This window comes from Urocampus carinirostris, chromosome 5 (assembly GCF_059441175.1).
Source record: "Urocampus carinirostris isolate Australia breed hairy pipefish chromosome 5, RoL_Ucar_1.0, whole genome shotgun sequence".
In the NCBI taxonomy this organism is placed as follows: Eukaryota; Metazoa; Chordata; class Actinopteri; order Syngnathiformes; family Syngnathidae; genus Urocampus; species Urocampus carinirostris.
In genome coordinates, this window is record NC_142353.1 from 37,926,400 (window position 1) to 37,948,442 (window position 22,043).

At 39.0% G+C, this 22,043-nt stretch overlaps 4 protein-coding genes across 10 annotated transcripts in view; 2 read left to right on the forward strand and 2 right to left on the reverse strand.

Annotated features, from left to right (window-relative positions):
* LOC148366257 (outer dense fiber protein 2-like) overlaps positions 1-2,847 on the reverse strand; it is a 29,777-nt gene extending 26,930 nt beyond the window's left edge. The window contains exon 1 of the mRNA XM_088336703.1: positions 1,077-2,847. Coding sequence (XP_088192829.1) covers positions 1,077-1,175 — 99 coding nt within the window. The 5' untranslated portion in view covers positions 1,176-2,847. The remainder of the gene's footprint in view (positions 1-1,076) is intronic.
* Positions 2,196-6,596, forward strand: LOC148366258 (protein cereblon). The gene is made up of 2 exons (XM_088336706.1): positions 2,196-2,864; positions 4,422-6,596. The coding sequence occupies exons 1-2, from the start codon at positions 2,495-2,497 to the stop codon at positions 4,574-4,576; spliced, it is 525 nt and encodes a 174-aa protein (XP_088192832.1). The 5' UTR covers positions 2,196-2,494; the 3' UTR covers positions 4,577-6,596.
* On the reverse strand, positions 4,606-8,958 carry seta (SET nuclear proto-oncogene a). 2 transcript variants are annotated; one of them, XM_088336705.1, is made up of 8 exons: positions 8,705-8,958; positions 7,723-7,780; positions 6,859-7,001; positions 6,679-6,782; positions 6,485-6,598; positions 5,722-5,892; positions 5,521-5,652; positions 4,606-5,447 (listed from the first exon to the last, which is right to left on the reverse strand). In XM_088336705.1, the coding sequence occupies exons 1-8, from the start codon at positions 8,775-8,777 to the stop codon at positions 5,424-5,426; spliced, it is 819 nt and encodes a 272-aa protein (XP_088192831.1). In that variant the 5' UTR covers positions 8,778-8,958; the 3' UTR covers positions 4,606-5,423. The 2 variants fall into 2 exon arrangements, with proteins under 2 accessions (XP_088192831.1, XP_088192830.1); XM_088336704.1 differs by lacking the exon at positions 8,705-8,958 and adding an exon at positions 7,881-8,219.
* The window catches only part of LOC148366260 (serine/threonine-protein kinase N2-like), a 42,837-nt gene continuing 29,034 nt past the window's right edge, over positions 8,241-22,043 (forward strand). The window contains exons 1-3 of one of the 6 annotated variants that reach the window (XM_088336697.1): positions 8,241-9,066; positions 16,721-17,451; positions 19,045-19,261. In XM_088336697.1, coding sequence (XP_088192823.1) covers positions 19,129-19,261 — 133 coding nt within the window. In that variant the 5' untranslated portion in view covers positions 8,241-9,066; positions 16,721-17,451; positions 19,045-19,128. The other 5 variants (XM_088336696.1, XM_088336699.1, XM_088336702.1 and 2 more) reach the window with 5 other exon arrangements.

The following is a 22,043-nucleotide window of genomic DNA, read 5'->3' on the forward strand; positions in this document are numbered from 1 at the left end:
AAAAGAATACAAGGAAAATTAGAAAAAAAGAAGGAAGAGCATGAAAAAAATAAGAAAAGAGGGGAAAATACTAGAATTAAAAGAAGAAAAAAAGCTTGGGAAAAGACAACAATTTAAAAAGAGGGGAAAACAGGTCGTCCCCCCATATAACCTCCTCACAGTTGCCTACCATGTCATTGGGCTGGCATATAAATTCCTGTTGAGCCTTTCCTGTACTCAAGTTGCATGTGAGCGGAGCTTCTCTACTATAAAATGTGTGAAAACTAGGCTAAGATGCTCACTGTCTTCATGCTGCTGTACAGTAAAAAGGAAATTCTCATGTCTAAAGACAACAACATTGTCCTCAACAAATTTGCAGAGACAGGAGGATTTTTATGTTTTAAGTACTACTTAAAATGTGTGTAGTGAAGATACTTCATAAGAGTTCAGTGTAAAGCCAAACAATCTGCTGGGAAGGCAAATGCAATTTCTATTTCAAATGACCGATACTCTACATAGGTAGATGAGTTTTCATCTATATCAGGATCTTTATATAACGTTCCTTTGAATTCAAATGGTAAGGTGTTTTCGGGCAGCACGGCGGAGCAGTGGTTAGCGCGTGTGCAGAAATGCTCTGAGGTCATGAGATCGAACCTCTTGTGTGGAGTTTGAATGTTCTCCCCGTGCATGCGTGGGTTTCCTCCCACATTCCAAAAACATGCATGTCAGGTTAATTGGCAGGTTCAAATTGTCCCTAGGTGTGAATGAGCGAGCAAATTGTCTGTCCCTGTGTGCCCTGCGACTGGCTGGCAACTAGTTCAGGGTGTCCCCTGCCCACTGCCCGAAGACAGCTGAGATGGGATCCAGCACCCCCGCGACCCTACTGAGGATAAGCGGTGCAGATAATGGATGGATGGACGTGTTTTCTGTTAACTTATTACCACATACGTGAATTTCCTCCATACATTCGCTAGTTTACTACTTGTACGTGGGTTCTAATAACCGATTGATGGATAGATTTCTAACCCCAAACAGAACACTGGCTAACAAAATGTGATGATGCACAGCATTTGTATCTTGTTTATTTTCTTGTTTACCTGCTGGGATCTGCTTGGGCTTCTTCGCATGTGAACGTGCACGGGTGTGCTCTCCTCTACGTGGACGTGAACAGGAGGAGGAGAATGTCTCGTTCTCATTTTTTCCTGACGTCGAACTCAATCTCATTACGCGTCCCCCCAGAATAAATGATAAAATACTTATATAAAAACGCCTATTCCACAATTTGGGAGTTTTTTCCCCCAAAATGTAAAAGTAAGAAAACTCGAAAACACTGGTGTTTGAAGCGACTCAGCAACGTCTCCTGATTGGTCAGAGGGGAAAATGAATGGGCATTCTGATTAGTTAAGCCTAAGAAACAGGCTCAGTGATTGGCGGAGGTGCATTTTGAGTATAGTTGCCCGTAGTTACTGATTCACTCAACTGTGGAGGAGAGTTTTAAACACAATCTGTAGACGATTTTAAAAACATAGAAAAATACATTTAAGTTATGGTAATTAGATTTTTTTTTCATTATTGCTCTTTGCATGGACTAGCGTAGTTTCGGGTTGTGGCACGATAACGTCATGTTTGACCTTAGGTAGATGAAAACGGTCGCTGATTTTTATTTTATTTTTTATAGCAGATAATATTGATAATTGGTGATAGTTTGGAAGGATATTGTGCTTTGTTTACTCAGGGGCATATACATTACAGCTAAAAAATAACCGTTATTGTCAGTATTATTATCATTACAGCCAAATTCTACATCCACACGTGCAAATGTGCGGAAAATAGCTTCGCCTTTCAATGTGAGGTAAAACAATACATTTTCTCCATTAAGCTGTCCCACAACCAGAGGGCCATTAAAACTACTAATATTGATAAACATTTTTGCATTTTATGTAACTAATCTGTTCATTTATATTTCCTCGTTTGCACACTTTGTTGCAAACGCAAACTTGCAGTGGAATTTTGTATGAAAGCGTGCATGCGTTTCGTTCAATAAAGTATTTAAAAAAAAAACGTTAGCAGGTTGTTTACAGTGGTCCTTTTACTTCATTATTTTACCCAAGACGATGTTTTTTGTTGTTTATGATTTCCGGTTTCCATAATGGTTGACCAAATGTTAAACGACAATTGGAGGAAAAAGACGTTTGAAAAAAAGGAAAATGGCCGCATTTCCGGGTATGACCTGTCATAAAAAGCATTGTTAAGAAAAACACCCCCCAATTCTTTCAATAGCATCGTTAATACGTTTTGATATTTTTGAAAACTTGCGTGCAACTCCCCCGTTTCGATAAAACCGTTTCAAGATGACAAAACTTAATATTTAAGGCGGGTAAATCCATTGGAGTTGGATTAGCGATGCTAAAAACAAAAGGTGCTAACAGCTGCTAACGCTTGCTGACTTTGTATCCCTGCGCGAGAGGGTGCGTAGCACTACGGCCTCCGCGTCAAAGGATTAACTCCCCTCAAAATGGAAATCATCCGTGTTTTTCTACTTCTGACTGCCGTATATCACCCCATCGCGGCATGCGAGGCGAAGACGAGCAGCGCAGCCGACACGCTCATTCTATGTCGGGCGTGCGGACACGAGCTGGCCTCAGGCTCAGACACCATTGCCATCGTGCACAGCCGCATGGCTTTGTCGAGCCGCAACGACACGCTACCGGGGGGTCGGCGAGTGCACGTGCAGACTTTTGAGAACCCGCACGGTTTGCGGTTCGAAGTGGTCACTTTCCGCAGGGCGGACGTACATAAACACTGGCCGGCGGAGAGCCACTTTTCCTGGTTCCCGGGATTCTCGTGGACGATGGCCTCCTGTCCGAGGTGTAGGGTGCACTTAGGTGGGTTGAGGAAAAGAAATCCCATGTGCAAAAGGAAATGAATATCCTGCTCAATAAGAACTCAGTCGAGTTCAGCATTGTTTACACTTCAATGTTCTGCAAGTTTACACATTTAAAATAGAATACTGAAATAGTTCATGTTAGGCACCCCTCCATGCGAAAGGTACAATTTGCTTGGACAAATTGTGGATTCTTCCCCTCCCAAAAGTTTTTATCATACCGTACAACAGTGCTTTATTTAGAGTGATTGCGATTCCAGCATGAAATGGGTCAGGACTTTTTGAGTTGTCAAGGAAAACAGTATGTTTGTGTCTGATGCGGACCCTTAAAAAGGAAAAATCAGTATGAAATTTTGAACTTCTCTGCTCAAACTACGTATTGAAAGTGACAAACGTTTTAAAAACATGCAACCATGATTCAAATAATCCGACAACTAAGAACACACCAGCATGAAATTTACAATCCATTAGTTAATGTCCTGCCAAGTCAGATTCATCATCAGGTATGAGTCGTTGCCCTTGTGCTTTTTCACGCTTATATTATTCAGAATTTTTTGTTTTCATCCTTCTCTTAAAAAATATCTGGTACCATGACTAAAAAGTAATAGAATTCAATGCGCACTGCATTCAAATACAGTACTCCTGCCCAGTCGAACTACACAAATTATAATTCTAACACCCGATTCATCCTGGGAAATCTAAGAATATCCCCTTTAAAACATTTTCCCCCTTGGATTTATACAACTTCTCTAAAAGATCTTGCCTGTTCATTTGAAGATGGGTCATTTCTGCAAACACTGACTATTAATCCTAAACGATAGATGAACTTTTTCCATTTACCTAAAATACATTGCAAGACATCCAGATGGTATAAAATATGCACCTAGAGAAACCAAAACTAATGAAAACAAATTCCCAGTTTTTAATTAACAAGTTTCGAACCCAACCAAATATAGAAAATGTTTACAACGCATTTTGGAACGTTATAGCAGAAGCTCCAAGGATTGTGCCCAAACTAGGCTATAAAGAACACACATACTGTTCATAAAATTTAACATTGTTAAAATGTGAATATGGGTGTAAGATTTACTTAAAACACCAACACATATTCAAGTAGTTTCTCTACACATCTCAGGGGGATCATACATTTGGTCCAATATTCCCACACATTCTGCCATAGATTTGAGAAACAATTTAAAAGGACTTATGTTCAACAGCAGTTTAAAAAAATACTATTATTGTAGCTTTACTAGCTAGATTAATAGATCTTGTTTGGGGTTGTGTCCTAAGAGTCACTAGTGAGGTTAATTTTTAAATGTCAGGTTTTCCATTTGTTAGGGTATGGAGCTGTAAAAATGAATAGGCCTTCCCTGTCAACAAAAATAGAATATAAGTAGGCACTTTCAGCCTGAGGCTACTCAGTTTATTATCTTTTGTATTTATACAGCTTTTTTGCACACCTTTTATCAGTCCCCTTTGTTAATGATTGACTTTTCGTGCTATGCTAAATAAAAAGCCATATCAAAAGCACCTAACCAATTAACTGTTGTTCTCCAAGGCTGGGCCTTCCAACCGAAGTCTTGGCCCACCACCGTTTCGCAGTCTACCTTCGAAACCTCGGACCAGACCTTCCTGGCACTCATCGTAGACCGGTTGCTCAGAGAGGACTTGGCCTCCAGCCTGCTCATCAACCCAAAATCTTTCAACAGTTGATCTGTTGTTTGAACACTCCCACACACGTGTATATACACATGGACATTTTATTATTGAATCAAAAAGTTTACACCTCAAACTTTTACCTTCCCCACCACCTGGCAGGAATAGGAAGGTGAAGCTGGGATGTTTTTATCTCTTCAATATCGATGAGGTGAGCGTCAGGGCCAGAATTTACAAGCTTTTTTTCCCATTTTGTTCTTTATTACAAATGTCATTTCAAATTCAATTGATGTCTGTAAAACAATACAATGAAAACAAAAGTCCCATAGAAATGGTGTCAAGATAACCATTCTTGCCCCCCCCTCTCAGTCCACTTACCCAACCCCCCAAAATACCAGTAGCCAACATTGCCTCCCCTCCCTCTTAACATGAAAGTAATAAGTTGTTGGGCAAAGGGGGAAAATTCGTTCAAAAATAAAATAAAGATGGGATTTGCTAGTGCTAAGGTGACTACACCATGGCTTCTCACCACACCTGGAAACAGGAGCACGTCTGTGGGAAGTATCTGCAAATTCTACGATTCTATTTCTTTTTTTACTTTTTAAAAATGATTATTATGTAATATCTTCAACAAGAGAACATGAGTGAGATATGAACCCCAGGGGTTGTGTATGTACGGATACTCACAATTTGGGGAGGGGAAAAAGCGCCGCCGGCTTTTTAAAAGAGAAACGTGACCGGCGGGTGAAGGAGGAGGCTTCAGAATGTCAAAAAATGAAGCACGCATGGACTTAAAACAAAAAATAAAAACAAAAAATGAACAGCAAAAATAAACCTTTGCTCCCGTACATGACTCGATAAAGCAAATGGGGAATAGAAAGGTGAGGAGGGCGCAGCGGGTATCTCAGTCATCTTCTCCATCGTCGTCCTGCGCGTGGGGAAAAACCCCATTTGTTTAGCCATTGGTACACAGTGATAAATTAACCACTTGCTACTACTACCTCTCCGTCTTCTCCATCGTCATCATCGTCGTCTTCTCCGTCTTCATCGCCCTCCTCATCGATGTCTTCCAGGCCCTCTTCGTCCTCCTCATCTTCCTCCCCGTCGCCTTCCTCGTCGTCAATGTCAGGGACCTGGCGATGCAAACAGTTTACACGCGGTACTTCATAACTGTTTCAAAACACTCGTGTTTTTGCGCCTACCAAGTAGTACTGCAGCGGATTGGGCCAGATGTCATCTTTGATGACTTCCCCTAGCTCATCGGCACCAGCGTCAGCATGATCTGTGAACCATGTGAAAAAGCTTTCGGGCTCTTCGTGTTGCCTTTTGCGGCCTGCTTTGTTCTGAGTCTGGCTGGAACGCTTGGTCAGGTCCTTTTTTTTTTTACAAAAATAAAATATAAAGTCAGGACAGCGGTTCCTTAAACTTTGAGAAGAGAAACAACATGAACATTTAGATCTGAAGTGAAATTCTTTGCCGTCTTAATTATGTGTCGAATCCCAAAGAAACGCCACTGAAATGCATTCATTTTTCTAATACAGTTGATTACAACTCATCCCTTGTTGTGCAGTGGGCTTAATGTTCTATGTCAGGTTGGAAAGAGCTAACAGGAATCAGTGTGCATGTGTTCTTGACTCTAGCCACCACCACCCCCCCATTGTATTGTTTTATTTTCAACACAAGGATACGGCTGGAAGTGTGAATTTTCCTGTGGTGATGAAAAAAGTATCTATCTATATAGCTTTGGTGTATGGATAATTACTTGATAGCGTTTTAACGATGCCCATCACACTTACATTCCAGCTGAGATATTTCCCGTTTCGCTTGGGGTGTAAGGACGCAAGTATGTACATGCATTAGTTGAATTGCCCGATTAATCAGTTATCTGCCATGCTTTGGAATTGCAGGTGAAAAACTAAACTGATCAATTCCTTCAAGTGTTGTGCATTGCCATTTCTGCCGTACCTTTCCCGATTTCCATTTGATTTCTGTCGACTTTGAAGATGGGTCGCCGCTCTCGTTCAGGTGGAATTCTTTGGAGAGGACTTTGTTTTCAAAGTATGGGTTCTCATCAAAATACTACAAAAGAAAAAACACTTCAGTTCACGGGTGCCTTTATTCAGTCCTAAGTGCTACTATGATTTTTGGGGAATACTTACAAAATCTATTCTGTAGCCTGACTTTATGTCTTCAAACTCTGTCACTTCCACTCGGCTCAGGTAGTGAAGTGCCTCCTCATCTTCCTCCCCCAGTAGGGCAGATACTTTTGAAGATAGCAGTGAAATATTGTGAACAAACACAAAAGGAGACGGTCATCCTGTGGGAGTTGGAACACTTACCTTGTGGATGGTTGACAAATGTGGTGACCCAAAAGTTGGGGATTTTGGCGATCAGTTCTGATCTCTTCTGAAAGAATGGTTGGCGGAGTTTGTTGTACTTCTGTTCTACTTTCAAGATCTCCTCACTGGCCTGCTCATTCAACCTGTTCATTAAAGAAATAATAGGGAAAAGCATGAACTTTTGGGCTATTTTCATTATATTTCAAGATTTGGTCGAGTAAATGTAATTTCTTCGTTTAATTTAGTTTTTAATACCTAAAAACTAAAGCAAAATTTCAGATAGTTTGAACATCTCCATGATTTACTCAAATAAAACAAAGAAATAGAGATTTAAATTTGCCTTTACATTTTGTTAACTCAAATGTCTAATAAAGGGATATTATTGTGGTATGCAGTCTAAACATAGTTTTAAAATTACAATTTTTTATTAAAATCTAACGTCCTAATAATTACAATTTAATTAACAGATTCCATAATTCTTCCAGAGAAAACAATTGCATGAACGTCTGATTTTGAAATAATTCAAAGAAAATTTAAAATTACTCAATACAAAAAGGGTTCGTTGTAGTATTTCACATTAATTTGATCAAGTACAAATTGGTAAAGGTTTTTACGATTAACATAATCTAGGAAGCCTTTCTTTTAAGTACGGAGTGAGAAACATCTTCCCAAGATCTTTTGCCACGCTGAACTCGGCTGGCACTGTGAATATGCACATCATATTAAATATTAGTATTCATATTAGTGCATATTTTATTGCTTTAAATCATTTTACTCGCACTGAAAGAAGCTCTCCAATTCCGTCGTACATTGAACAAAATTAGGTGGAGGGAAAGAAAAACAATGCAAAATGTAATAAATTACCTGTCAATTTCATTCTGAACTTCATCAATATGTTCGATAGCTTCTTGCTGCTCTTTCTCTGTTGAAAAAAAGGGAAAAACACATGATTAGCAACACTCGTGAATTGGAAGCAAACAAACTTGCATGAAAAAAGGACTACATTCTAAACGAATTCGTACTTTTTCGGAATCTAAACATTTTTGCTGGAATGATGATAAAAAAATTCTCTGGAAAATAAAATTTAATATCCGCTGAAATAGTATTGGAAGAGGGACGCATGCATGGTTGCGTTCACGGCCAATCGCGGGATTTGTGTCTCGTTGTTTCCTGCCGGCTTCTGGCCGCCTCTGAGGCCGCGTGGTTTAAATGTGGGACACACGATTCGACTGTTCTAGCGCAACGCAGCCATAGGGGCTAGCCCAGTAGCCTTTTTCATATACTCTCCAAAAAGCTCTTTAGCAAAGGCTCACCACTTTACCAAGGAAAAAACGTCTTACGTATTTTTTTCAAAGTACTTTAAACGCAACAAAAATCGTCGTCAGAATAAGGTTAGGTAACCGCTACAACAACAAGACGCTAGCACACACGCTAGCGTCCTAAACGCGAAATACAAACGAGACTGTTTTCGTTTCGGACGTTCGCCCAACGTCACAAAGAGTTGAAAATTGCGACGAGGATAAAAGAAAACGTGTGCGACTAACCCCCCTAAAAAAATCGCCAGAAAACCATGCTAAATGGAGGAAGAAGAGGAGCGGGGGGGAAGAAGCTAACATGGCTTCCCCCGTGCCCGACGACAGCGCGCTAAGCTAACAAAACGAGCCACAATGAAAACGAGGACATATTAAAATCTCATATACCGACAAAACCCACCAAACAACGCCAACTAAAGAGGAAAACAACGAATAAAAGCAAACGGGGAGAAGCGTGTGGGGAAATGCGTGGCGGGGAAGAAGAACGAGAGGGGAAAATGGCGGTGAAACAAGGAGGCCGCCATGGCCCTTACCGGAGGTCTCGTCCGCTCCATCGTGGTTCGAGTTGAGCTCCTTTTTACTGACTTTCGCCGCCGAGGCCGACATGTTTGGTCGCGAGGGAAGCAAATAATCAGAAGTCGGGGTCGCGGGGGGTTTTGTTCCCGAGAGTGAGCGAGAGCGCGTCTCGATAGGCGCAAAGTTGAGCGAGATTGAAGGGGAGAAATGCCACCAACGTGCTGCTGGCGTGCGCGCACACACAATGTGAGGGAGCGAGCCTGCACTATGAGAGGAGGCGCTGCTGCTGCCGGGCGGATCGATACCAACGTCGCGTTTGATAAGTGACGGATACCGGCGTCATTATCGGCTTGTGAGTTCTGATTAAAAGACATCTTACGTACGTGTAATAGTTCTATGACTATTTTTGTTTTTCAATTACAGAATACTCTGTTCTTCAGATTTTTTCATTCCACAAATTGTGTAGGATGTTCATGCAGAAAAAAAGCCATATTTTTGGTCTAAACAATTTTTATTGACACTTTTAACAGCAATTAAACACATTCACAACCTCATATTGTTAGAATATGATATATTGAATATGTGAATGTATTTAATTGCTGTTAAAAGTGTCGATAAACTCATATTGTTGGGATACGATATAATGAAATTGTGTGTTTAATTGCTGTTAAAAATGTTGGAAAAAATGGTTAAAACGTCATGTTATCAGATATAACGAAATTGTGAATATGCTTAATTGCTGTTAAGATTGTCGAGAAATTGTTCAAACCCCACATTGTTTATTTGCTGTTAATAGTGTCAATAAAATTGTTTAAACCAAAAACCAAAAATATTTTTTGTTTGAACAATTTGTATTGACACTTTTAACAGCAATTAAACACATTCACAATTTCATTATATCATATGCTAACAATATGGATCATTATGGAAATGGGTTTTGTTGGAAAATTAAAAAAAAGCCAATGTGTACAGGGCAATACTATTGTGCAGGGGTTCATGCAGCCATATATTTTTTGGGGTTTGAACAATTTTATTGACACTATTAACAGCAAATAAACGATGTGAGGTTTGAACAATTTTTCTCGACAATCTTAACAGCAATTAAGCATATTCATAATTTCGTTATATCTGACAATATGACGTTTTAACTATTTTTTCGACATTTTTAACAGCAATTAAACACACAATTTCATATCATATCCCAACAATATGAGTTTTTATCATGTGTAAAGGGCAATACTATTGTGCAAGGGCATAGCTCTGTCTCATCTCATCTCATTAGCTGCACCGCTTATCCTCAGTAGGGTTGCGGGGGTGCTGGAGCCCATCCCAGCAATCATCAGGCAGTGGGACACCCTGAACTGGTTGATAGCCAATCGCAGGGCACACAGGGACAGACAACTCGCTCGCTCATTCACAGCTAGGGACAATTTGGACCGGCCAATCCACCTGAAATGCATGTCTTTGGAATGTGGGAGGAAACCGGAGTGCCCGGAGGAAACCCACGCAAGCACGGGGAGAACATACAAACTCCGCACAGGAAGTCCGGTAGCTGGATTTGAACCCACACAGGAGGTTCCCAAGACCTTAGAACTGTGCCGCACACGCGCTAACCACTGCGCCGCCGTGCTGCCCATTGTTAGAATATGATATAGTGAAATTGTGAATGTGTTTAATTGCTGTTAAAAGTGTCAATAAAATTGTTCAAACCCCCAAAAAAACACAATCGCAATTTCATTATATCATATTCTAACAATATGGATCATTATGGAAATGGGATTTGTTAGAAAATGAAAAAAGCCAATGTGTACAGGGCAATACTTTTGTGCAGGGGTTCATGCAGCCATGTTTTTAAACATAACTCAACCTCAGCCAAATGCTCCCCTTAATAATGAATGCAATTCCCCTTAAGACGTGGGTGGTCAACTATTTGTATTTGTTTTTTTTGCGATTTAAGTTTGAACAGAGGAAAATGTGTCCTCCTAAACTTTCTGACTGTTCCTGCATCTCTTTCATGCTTTAAATTTTATTTCTATCTGTGGGTGTCCAAGGCTAAGCAAACCAAGTAAATGCAGTTCAAACGTCAATATACACTATATTTTTTTCTGTTGTCACACCGCTCATTTGATCGAAAAATTTGATTTGAAATAAAACAATTCAGTGGTTTCAGGTTAAAGAATTAGGGCATGGGGCCCATCATAGAGACCGTTCTTTTTTTCCATTTATGAATACGTATCCGTGCAGACTATGTGGTATATTTGTTATTAAAAAATCATTTTCATCAATTTGGTTTTGAAACACAATTAAAGCAAAATAATATACTAAGCCCTTGTTTTAACCACTAAATTTGATATTTAGTTCTGTAGTCTTTCTGTTGTATTTTTTTTTATGATTTTTGTAGTTTTATGTCCCGTGACCCTAGTAAGGATAAGCGGCACATATAATGGATGGATGGATACTTTTTTAATTTTGTTTTTTGTAGTATTTTTGAGTTTTTCAGTAGGCTTTGTAGCGTATAATGAACTGACCGATAGCGGATAATGGATAATGAATAACGAAGATAGATCAATAACCCTTAAAAACCCCAAAACCCCATTCGTTTAATTTTGTAGTGTTCTTGTTGCATTTCTGCAGTAGTATTTTTGTTGTATTACCATAGTATTATCTTGGAGTATTTCTGTATTATTTTTGTAAAAGTTTTATAGTATGTGTTAAGTATTTTTGTAGTATTTCAATCATAATATTACTGCAACAGTATTTTTGTAGTATTTCTGTCATATTTATATAGTAGTATTTTCCATTATGGTTTTTATTATATTTTAAATGCTGTTTGGTTTTAGAACCATCATTTCAGTTGGAGTTTTTTTTTAATGTATCAATCATTTATCATTTTGTTGTAATTCAGAAGTAAAAACATTATTTTAGGTAATTCTTCCTTTTTTGGTGAACTCTGGAGGTTATCTTTAAATGCAACTGGCTGTTAACATTAAGTTCTTAATAGCGTAAACCAAATAAAAGTTATATTTAAATTTGTATGTATTTATATTAAAAAATTAACACTTTATAAAAAGGTAATGCACACAATAGCGGGGATGAAAATAGAATACTGGACTGGAACACGTTTGAAACGATTTATTTAAAACGATTTATTTAAAAATATAATCCCTCTTTTAGAATGTGTGAAACAGAGACCTTACTGACATCTAGTGGGCAAATGTAAAACTCCAGTTAAACGGCACAACAGCCTTGCCAACTCTTTGAATGAATGAATGAATGAATGAATGAATGAATAAATAAATAAGGTTTACTTGGACAAAGCACAGGAAAAAACGGCATCATCCCCCAATTATCAAAAAGAACAACTCAATAGGGTGTAGGCTGAAGCCGAAGCTTTTAAATGCCCATGCCTGTCAGAACAGAGAAGGTATATTCAAAACCGAAACAAAAAAACAACTTTACACCTCAAGGGGAAATAAGAAAACAAGGAAATTACACTTCAAACGTATAATAGTATCGCTAGTGACTTGTATAGCATGCAATACCCAAAGAATTTTTTTGGGGAAAAAAAGTTTGGAAAACATTTTAAACTTATACTATTGCTAGTTACTCGTATATCATATGATACACAAATAAAATCCTAATACGTTTATCTTTTTCACAAATACGTACAAAATTTTGTTGAATTGATATAAATATGGGACCTTTATGAGGTTATTATCCAACCTCTTCTATTTATGAATAGGTTTTTGGGTAGTACAGTGACTTTTTAATGTTCTTAGAGAATATTGGCCCTTCAAGTTATGGATTCCCTTGAGATAATGAGTGTTGGGAGCTCTGTTGGGAAACAACTGTCGAATATTTGTTGCTTTGTATACTAATAATAGGGATGTAGGTTTCACTATATCTTCGAATTTTAACATGTTGGATTTTATGACAATTTGTTGGTATGTTCTTCATTTCCGGCGCTATGCACAATAGTTTCTTCTGTAACCAAATCGGTGATTCTATATTGCTTTTATATGCATTTCACCAAATCTCTAGGCAAAATGAACGAACTGTACATTATTTGATGAATTTCCTTGCAGAATACATGTCTGCATCTACTCATAGCTGCAATGTCCTTTGCTAATTTGGATTGTTTATTTATATGGAGTCTCCCGGTAATATAACAATCACTCTAAAAAGCTTCAACTCTTGAACTTTTTCTATTTGAACGTTACTTGTGTTTATTTGTATTTAAATGTCCTTCAGATATCCCAATACTATAACCTTTGTATTTGATACATTCAGTGATAGTTTGTTTCTCCTAAACCATTCTTTTATTTTGTTAAGTTCCAAGGTCATATTTGCCTGCAGTTCCTGTAGATTTATTATTCATATGATACATTACATAAGTAATTTACATACAATAATAAAGGTCCTAACACAGACCCTTGAGGGACTCCACAGCTAATGCTCATAAAATTTCTATTACCAATCTGTATGTATTGGGATCTATTTGAGAGATATGATTTTATTCGGTGATAAGTAGCCCCCCTTCTTACATATTTCTGTAGCTTTTGAAGTATTATATCGTGATTTATTATGTCAAAAGCTTTCCTTAAATATACAAAAATACCGATACACTAGGGCAGCACGGCGGCGCAGTGTGCATGTGCGGCACAGGTCATGTCTTGGGAACCTCCTGCGTGGGTTCAAATCCAGCTCCAGACTTCCTGTGCGGAGTTTCTATGTTCTCCCCGTGCTTGCGTGGGTTTCTTCCGGGCACTCCGGTTTCCTCCCACATTCCAAAAACATGCATTTCAGGTGAATTGGCCGGTCCAAATTGTCCGTAGGTGTGAATGAGCGAGCAGGTTGTCTCTCCCTGTGTGCCCTGCGATCGGCTGGCAACCAGTTCAGGGTGTCCCCTGCCCACTGCCGATGATTGATGGACTCCAGCACCCCTGCGACCCTACTGAGGATAAGCTGTGTAGCTAATGAGATGAGATGAGACCGACACACTATAGCTTGTCAATTTTTGTGTTACATCTCCCACAATGTCATTCAATGCCAGAGCTGTAGATTTTTTTTCCCTCCTCTAAAGCCATACTGACAATCATTTACTAATTAGTGCTTGTTAATGAAGCTTTTCAAACGTGTAAATAATAACTTTTCCAGATTTTTAAATAGTTGAATAAGTATAGGTATCAGGCGATAATTCATGAACTAGTGACGGCATTTTGAATTCAAGAATGACATTGGCAACAGGAAATTAACCAGTGGAAAATGACCAATAATAATAATGAAACTGCGTGAAATGGACGCATTCAGAAAAATATGATTACAAGAGAGAGACATTGAACACCCACGTGCTTGTATAAAAATATATATTTCTTTTATTTGTTTTCCCCTCGAATATATTTAAGAGTTTAGCGTGAAATAGCGTTTCTGGTTATATATATTTTCTTTGTATTTTTGAGTTTCAGATCTGTATTAAAGGACAACGTCAACATTTGCTGCAAATGTGACGTATTAGAAGAATGGGGTCGTAATAGAGTACAAAACGGAACCGTGATGCGACATTGTCCTTCTGATTCCGAACGGCGTTTCGAAGTACAAATTACGCTAATGTGATATTTCAACGTTGCAATCATTAAAACGGATATCGGTAACACTATCCGCAAAATATTTTCGTTATCGGGTCGATAGCATTTAATGTGCACCGCTAAGAGAATCCCCCAAGGGTCCGATAGCCCGCCTTCGGTCTTGGTGCAAGGACCCACCCACAAGCCAGGAAGTCCGTTGAATTCCGCCTCTCAAAATAGGGCTTCGCTCGAATAATCATCAACCAGCTCATTTGTTAAAAAAAAAATATAATTTAAAATCTAAAATCAAAATATTGTAATTCTAAAGCCTCAAATGTATGAGTATATTCTTTTAACCCTGCCCCCAACGCACGTAAAGGCAAACGTGTCTCTAATCATCTTGATCCGCGGTGGTGCCTTTTTAAGCCTCTTAAACGGCGCCAATTACCCACATCGAAGGCTAATTGTGGAATGACTTTGCGGTTTTAAATACTTTGCAACAATAAGTGCACTCAATGTCCCTTTGTAAATACAGAACTATACTTCATTCGGTGATTTTTTTTACATTGCTAAGGAAAAAATGAAGTTAAAATGATATGGTCTTGTCTTTTCGTGGTGTCCCTGAAGGCAACGTTTGAGCAGCCATTTTAAATGTCTGACTTTGCAAACAAACTCGCAAGAGAAATATTTGGTATATATGTTGCTGTTAATACATACAACAGACCAAACTTCTAAAAACGCCTGCTTTCTCTCTCTGTTAGTGTACTATTTTTAAAAATGTAAAAATTGCAATAGAAATGCTCAGAAACACCTGCAGTCTCTGTCTTTGTCTGTCCTTGAATAATATCTATTTGTATTTTTATTATTGTATGCTTGCCAATATGCCAACAAAAGTATTAAATATCACAATGCACTTATTGTTTAATTAATTACATTTTATTCATTATGTTAATGGGATACCTGCCAAATTAAGATGCTAAATAATACCTGTCAACTTCAGCCAATTCCCCCCTCCTTACTGCAATTAAGAGATAATAGATCTCGCAAACAACGTGGCACCTATTTACGCACAGCTAGACATATAATGGAGGATAAAAACCAAAAAAACGCCAACAATCCTCTCGGTATCTTTCTTAATTCTTTCCCCACTTGCAGTAAATTTTGGGTTGCTTATATGTAGCAATATTTTTTTCCCCATTGAAAAATAGATTTTTTTTTTTTACGGCGTACACAATTTGAATAAAGCAAAAAACTTATAAAATATGGGGAGAAAGTTGATAGGTTTCGAAACACCAATGGGCTACGACCTCGGCTGTCCCTGAATTGTGCTTTTTTATTATTGTGTAGCACATATGCCTGACACGCGAAAGGTCCAACAATTGTTGGCTTGGAGTGGGATGGGTGCCACCAGGCTGTAGTTGCCCAAGACACTACACAGGAAAGGGCTCCCCTACAACCATAGTAGTTAAGGGATCTAACCAACCAACCATACTTTCAGTATAAGTACGAATGATCATTACCATTATATTTACTATGTTAATAATGTATAAAATAAATAACAGAGCAATCTCAAGTGTTTGTATGGATGCTTGAAATTCTTTAAAGTTATCGAATTTCTACGTGTTTTCAAGGATTTAAAAGTGCTTGAATTTCGGGTGAAGTGCTTGAAATTGTTGCAATGTTTCTTAATATGTCGGCTTATAAATGACGTTGACACTGTTCTCTGGTGTCTTCGATTTGCCATGGGATTTCTTCTCACCTTGCGATTAACGGCAGCTGGCATTAGTGGTGTATGGGATTGTCCCATTAAGCGTCATCGGCCCCTACGGGCCGGTCCGAGAGGACAGGTGCATGCTACACCTAAACAGGGTACTATGAAATGTGTATTAGTGAAAGGACTATGCTTAGATTATGGAAATTTATTATGGGCCATGCAAAGAATTACGGTAACATTTTCCAGTGCTAAATTGGAACGGGAAGAGCATCCTACAACTGAAAATGTAAGCTACATATTATTGTCATTTTCAACCCCAAAATTTACACATTTATTGTTCAGAGCCACAAATATATTTGTGATTTACTCAAGTTCTAAGAATGATATGTCTTGATAAATGCACACGCAAGATTAAAAATCGCATGTTAAATTGGGGATATATTTATGGCTCTGCAAAATACCCGATTCTCTCGGATTTCCTTTTTTTAATGGTCCTGGGGAAATGTGAAAATTGGCTTTGAAAGACCTTATAAGTGCTTGAATTTGTCCATGAAAAAAGGTGTACTAACCCTGAATCTTTAATCAGTTTTACACCTACAATATATCACAATTTGGTACATTTCACCTTTTTTTACAGAGTTACTCAGTCCAAATATTTGGTTTTTGTTTTAAAAACAGCAATAGTTTATATATATAAAAAAGAAGAATTGTCATGTTTTTATCAGTCCACCCACCCTGCCATTTTCTCTTATTAGGGTCGCAGGGGGTGCAGTGGACACCCTGAACTGGTTCCAGGCCAGTCACAGGGCACAGAGACAGACAACTCAGGGAAATTTGGACCAGCCAATCTACCCGACATGCACGTCTTTGGAATGTGGGAAGAACCGGAGTACCAGGGGGGAAGGAGAACATGCAAATTCTGCACAGGGAAACTGCGGTAGCTGAAACTGAAACTTGGACATCTGCACTGTGGGGCTGCGTGCTAACCACCTAGCTGCCGTGCCACCCTTCATGTTCCTAGTTGAACACAAAAGCGTTTTTTGGAGTCTCCAGAAATTCTTTATGTCCATATCTAGTTACTACAAACCTAAATATCGTATTGCATCATTTTTTGTTGATTGGTCCGTAAAAAAAACAAAAAAAAACTCTTCTCGTGTGTGCCCAATGTGCCTGGTCTTCCTGCATGCAAACAAGCAGTTTAAGCCGAGCCCAGAGCAATGGATCTGAGCTGGCACCCTGCATAAACCTTGTCCCATTCCTTCCAATCCACCGCCTCCTTCCAAAGGAGAGCAGATCAGCTTTGGCAGTGTTGTCGGATGCAGCAGGAAGCGGATGCGACGGGACAAGAGGAGGGAGACGGGATGGAAGAGGAGGAGTGGGAGGAAGGGGTGGAGACTTTCAAGGAGAGTGAAGGTGGAGAGGCAGGACTGTTCTCTCTGAGGATGATGACACATTCTTAGTCCTCGTGGAGAAACATCACCAAGAGGTAGGATCTCAAAAGTCACATTCTTGATTAAGACATTAGACAGTGAATCTGTGTGTCATTGTTTAATTAAAGACATTATCGTGTGGGGTAAAGAGGATTCCAAACAGACCCTGAGGGCGATATAAAACCTGCATGAGGCGTGATACCGTTACCGGATGAGGAAAGTTACGATTTCAGACCGTCACTGAACGGCAACATCTAAACGATAAATAGGCGAATATGACATCAACATGTTCGTTTGAAGGATAATCCACTTTCATATCAGGCAATCGTTCCTCATGACAACAAAAGACTGCATGGACGATAAACTGATTTTTATTTCTGCCTGTTAGTGAAGAAACCCAGGACTTCAGATATCCAGTTCGTCAAAATATCAGAATTTGCTACAGTTTGTCTATAAAGTTGTCATTGTCAACACACGCTAATTTCTTTAACCAATTTTGGACGAGTGTTGAAAATGGCTTGCTCTTTCTTATAATGATAACGAATAAACATGCCACCTTCCGGGTTTCTTCAGAGTGCAGATTTTGGAGGTAGTAAAGTTTTGGCCCAATGCCGGAAATTACAATTTCGAAAAGCCATGCATAGTAAGAACGCTCCTTTTTTCAGTGTTTACTTATCTAGTTATATTCATTTAGGTTTCAGCTCAGGGCGTGTTGTCATGGTGGTCTGTGCAGCCCATTGAGAGTTTTTGTAATTAAGAGCTGAACAAATAAACATGACTTGACCAGACCTTGTTCAATCAGATTGTGGGTGTGAAGTAGCACATGGATGGCCATTTCATTAGGAACAAGCTTCAAACGTGACGACACCATTTTGTTGTGAGATACTGAGTTGCTCGACATGATTGAGGTTTATTATAAAAAAAAAGTTCAAAAACTAAGTAGCTTGGACGTTCACTGTAGGAGGAAAAATACATGCAAATATAATGAAGCAGAAAAATACATTTTCTTATTCAAATTATTAATTTATTTTCTGCATTAAATTATTGTTGGTAATATACTGATTAAAGGGATAACCACAAACCGGTCTCTTTTCATTTTCTCCTTTTATACTTCCTTTTTTTCTTAACTTCTTTATACAACATAATAATTCGTAAAATAATGCATCAAAGCAAGTGAGCTGTTTGAGAGCCGGCTCTCTTGAATGAGTTGAGCCGAAAAAGCCGGTACTCTAAAAAGAGACGGACTTCCTTTCACTACACAACTACCACGTGAAATTCGAGGCGGCAGAGGCGTGCTTACAGTAGCATCAAACCGCTCGCTTCGTTTGCAACGGAAAAAAAAAAAACTATACCGAGATAGAGGCTACCGCGACGAATTCGTTTGACTTGATTGATTTGCCGTTTCGTGATAGACAGTGTATACAGGATGGTACCCATAATTGACAAATTTGCGTTTTACAGATTTTCTTGTACGTCGTACACGTCTTAAAATGCATAATAAACGTACTTTGTACGGCAAAAATGTTCAGGTTGACAGGTATGGGACAGTTGTTTTGCCTCACCACAAGGTGTCCTATCCAATGACGTCACTATTGTTTAGAAACATATATCTGGTTTATATCTGGAAAAAATACAATTTATGATTTCAGATTGTCCCTGCAGTCAAAGTCATCAGCTGAATTGGCAAGACACGCTTTTGGGGTGTATCCTGGCTGGTCCACAGGATCGCACCCATGTTCTCCACGGCTCAGCAGATGCTTCAGGACAGTCGCTCCAAAATGAAACTACTCCGCCTGCACATTATCAAAGTGGCTCAGGCTGCGAGCGACCAAACCGACAGGGATGAAAACATCTCCCCGCTCCGAGGTCTTTTTTGAAATACTATAAATTTCACTCCACATTGTACATACAAACTTTCAGAATGTTAAAAAAAAAGTTTTGTTAGGCTACTTGCAACATCAATAGAGAGTAGAGATTTTTGATAACGTACCACAGTTCTTAGATCAATATCCAAATCTAGATAATTCATTGGTGTCAATATTGATACAATTCATACCCATGCTTAAAATCCCCTTAATGTTGCAAAAATGAGCATTTCTCTTTGAAGTCATACATTTGAATCCCTATAAAATATTTTCCTTAAAATCCCAATGTGTAATATTTGACCAGTAGATGGCACTGTTAATACACAGCATGGCAGCAGGCATTATTACAAACATGGCTCCGACTTTTTTGCGGATTCCACTGTGTAAAAGAAATACAAATTTCTCAACCTGATTTTTTTATGATTGGAATGATAGTTCATGTATTTCATTCAATATGTTCCCGCAGTGCAGTGATTAGCACATTTGCCTAACTCACAAAAGGTTCCAGGTTCGAAACCAGGTGGAAACATGTTAGCCTGGAGAAGGATGGGTGCCACTAGGCTGTACTTGGCCAAGACACACCACAGGAAATGGTGCCCCTATGACCCTTGTGGTTAAGGGATCCAACCATTCAAATCAATCTTGTAAGGTTTTTTCAAAGTATTATTTTGTTCCACTAGAGGGCTCTAAATATTACACTCTTTCCCTTTAAAGGTGGTGTCTGCAATTTGAAATGTTGCTACTCCCTGACGCCATCTCCTGGCTTAAAGCTGTGACCACAGCCTCTTTTTTCATCTTTTTGGCGTTTGAAGTGTATTTGAAACAGGCGTTTTTGTTTACCATTTTCAGGCTACACTAACAAAAAACCTAGGAATGACCATGAAATCCCTCTCCAACCCTCCACCCCCGTTTCCTGCTTCTTAATGTGTTCCAAGTCCCCCAACAGAGGCGCTAAAAGTAAGATAAAAGCAGTTAGGCGCAGTGGGGAAAATATTGTAAAGGCTCTTTAAACTCAGGTAGACATTGTTAAAACATACTTTATAGAAAAAAAAATACTTTTAACTTTTTATAGACACCTCAAACAACGCACCCCACCTTTAATATTGCATTTATGTAAAAGTAATTTACTATTCAATTATAGGCTCTGACTGTCAGATGGAATAGACGATAGCTGGTACTTTAAAACCAACACATATATCTGCAATCTGTACTCACCCAGCTCTAAATCTCAAAGGAAGACTGAAATAGTGAAAATCTACAGAAGGAAAACATGAAGACACAAAATCTAAAGTTCAACATTTATTCATTTTACAGCCACTTACCCTCACTAGAGTCATTGAAGCACATCCTAGATGACTTTGGTTAGTGGGCAGGGGACACCCCTGGACTTGTTGCCAGCCAATCGCAGGGCACACAGAGATAGACAACCAATCACTCACTCGCAGTTTCCTAAGATCAATTTGGAGCCACCAATCAAATGCTATGCGTGTTTTTGGAATGTGCAAGGAAACCGGAGTTCCTTGAGAACACCCACTCAGGCACAGGGAGAACATGAACACTCCATACAGACACAAGTACCTGGAATTGAACCCAGGACTTCCAAACTTTGGCAGACGTACCAGACTGTCATCCACATTCCACAAGATCAACCTTCCTGTCATTCAGTTTTAGTTGTTGGAATGAATTTCTTCAAATCTCATGGTATTCTTTGTGTACCCATCAGAAACTATTTGTTAGAAAAATTGATCAGTGGTAAATAGGCTATACCGTAGCCTATGTAGACAATATAGAATTGTTCTTATCCAATTTCGTTGTGGTTGTGTCTTAGAGTATAGTGCAAAGAAATAATTTCGGTATCTAAATTTGCTGTTGATTTACAATTTCAATCTGTTTTTTTTTGTGTTTTTGCTTCTATTAAAATGGTAAAAATACACTTAAAATCTTTATAACGATCTTCCGGTGGTAGGTATCACAATGCTGCATCTAATCTTCACCTCTGTTGGTTTCCTGTCTGCTTGAGCCAGTTAGGAGTCAAAGATACGTGGGAATGGCCGGAGTATTATGAAGAGATATACTGAAGAGCATAAATAACCGCACACACTCATTAAAAAAAAAAAAGGAGCAACGATGCCATAATGTATAATCTCAGATCAGATACAATGACCTCCAGAAGAACATATATGAACAGCTCTGTCTCATCTAATCTCATTAGCTGCACCGCTTATCCTCAGTACGGTCGCGGGGGTGTTGGAGCCCATCCCAGCAATCATCGGGCAGTGGGCAGGGGATACCCTGAACTGGTTGCCAGCCAATCGCAGGGCACACAGGGACAGACAACTCGCTAGCTCATTCACACATAGGGACAATTTGGACCGGCCAATCCACCTGAAATGCATGTCTTTGGAAACTGGAGTGCCCGGGGGAAACCCACGCAAGCACGGGGAGAAATTACAAACTCCGCACAGGAAGTCCGGTAGCTGGATTTGAACCCACACAGGAGGTTCCCAAGACCTTAGAACTGTGCCGCACACGCGCTAACCACTGCGCTAACCACTACTACTGTAATAATGATAATTATCTACCAGTGGAACTATTTTTAAACTACATTTTTCCATGTTTTTTAACTGAAATGATTAAAAATACATTATATTGGAAAATTAGTATCCACGGGTGTAAGGACAAACGTCATATCCCCAAATTGTTATTGCATTATTTCGGATAGTTATACCAGATAATTATAAAATAGCAGATCTGCTGCCACCTACTGGACAAAGAATAACTAG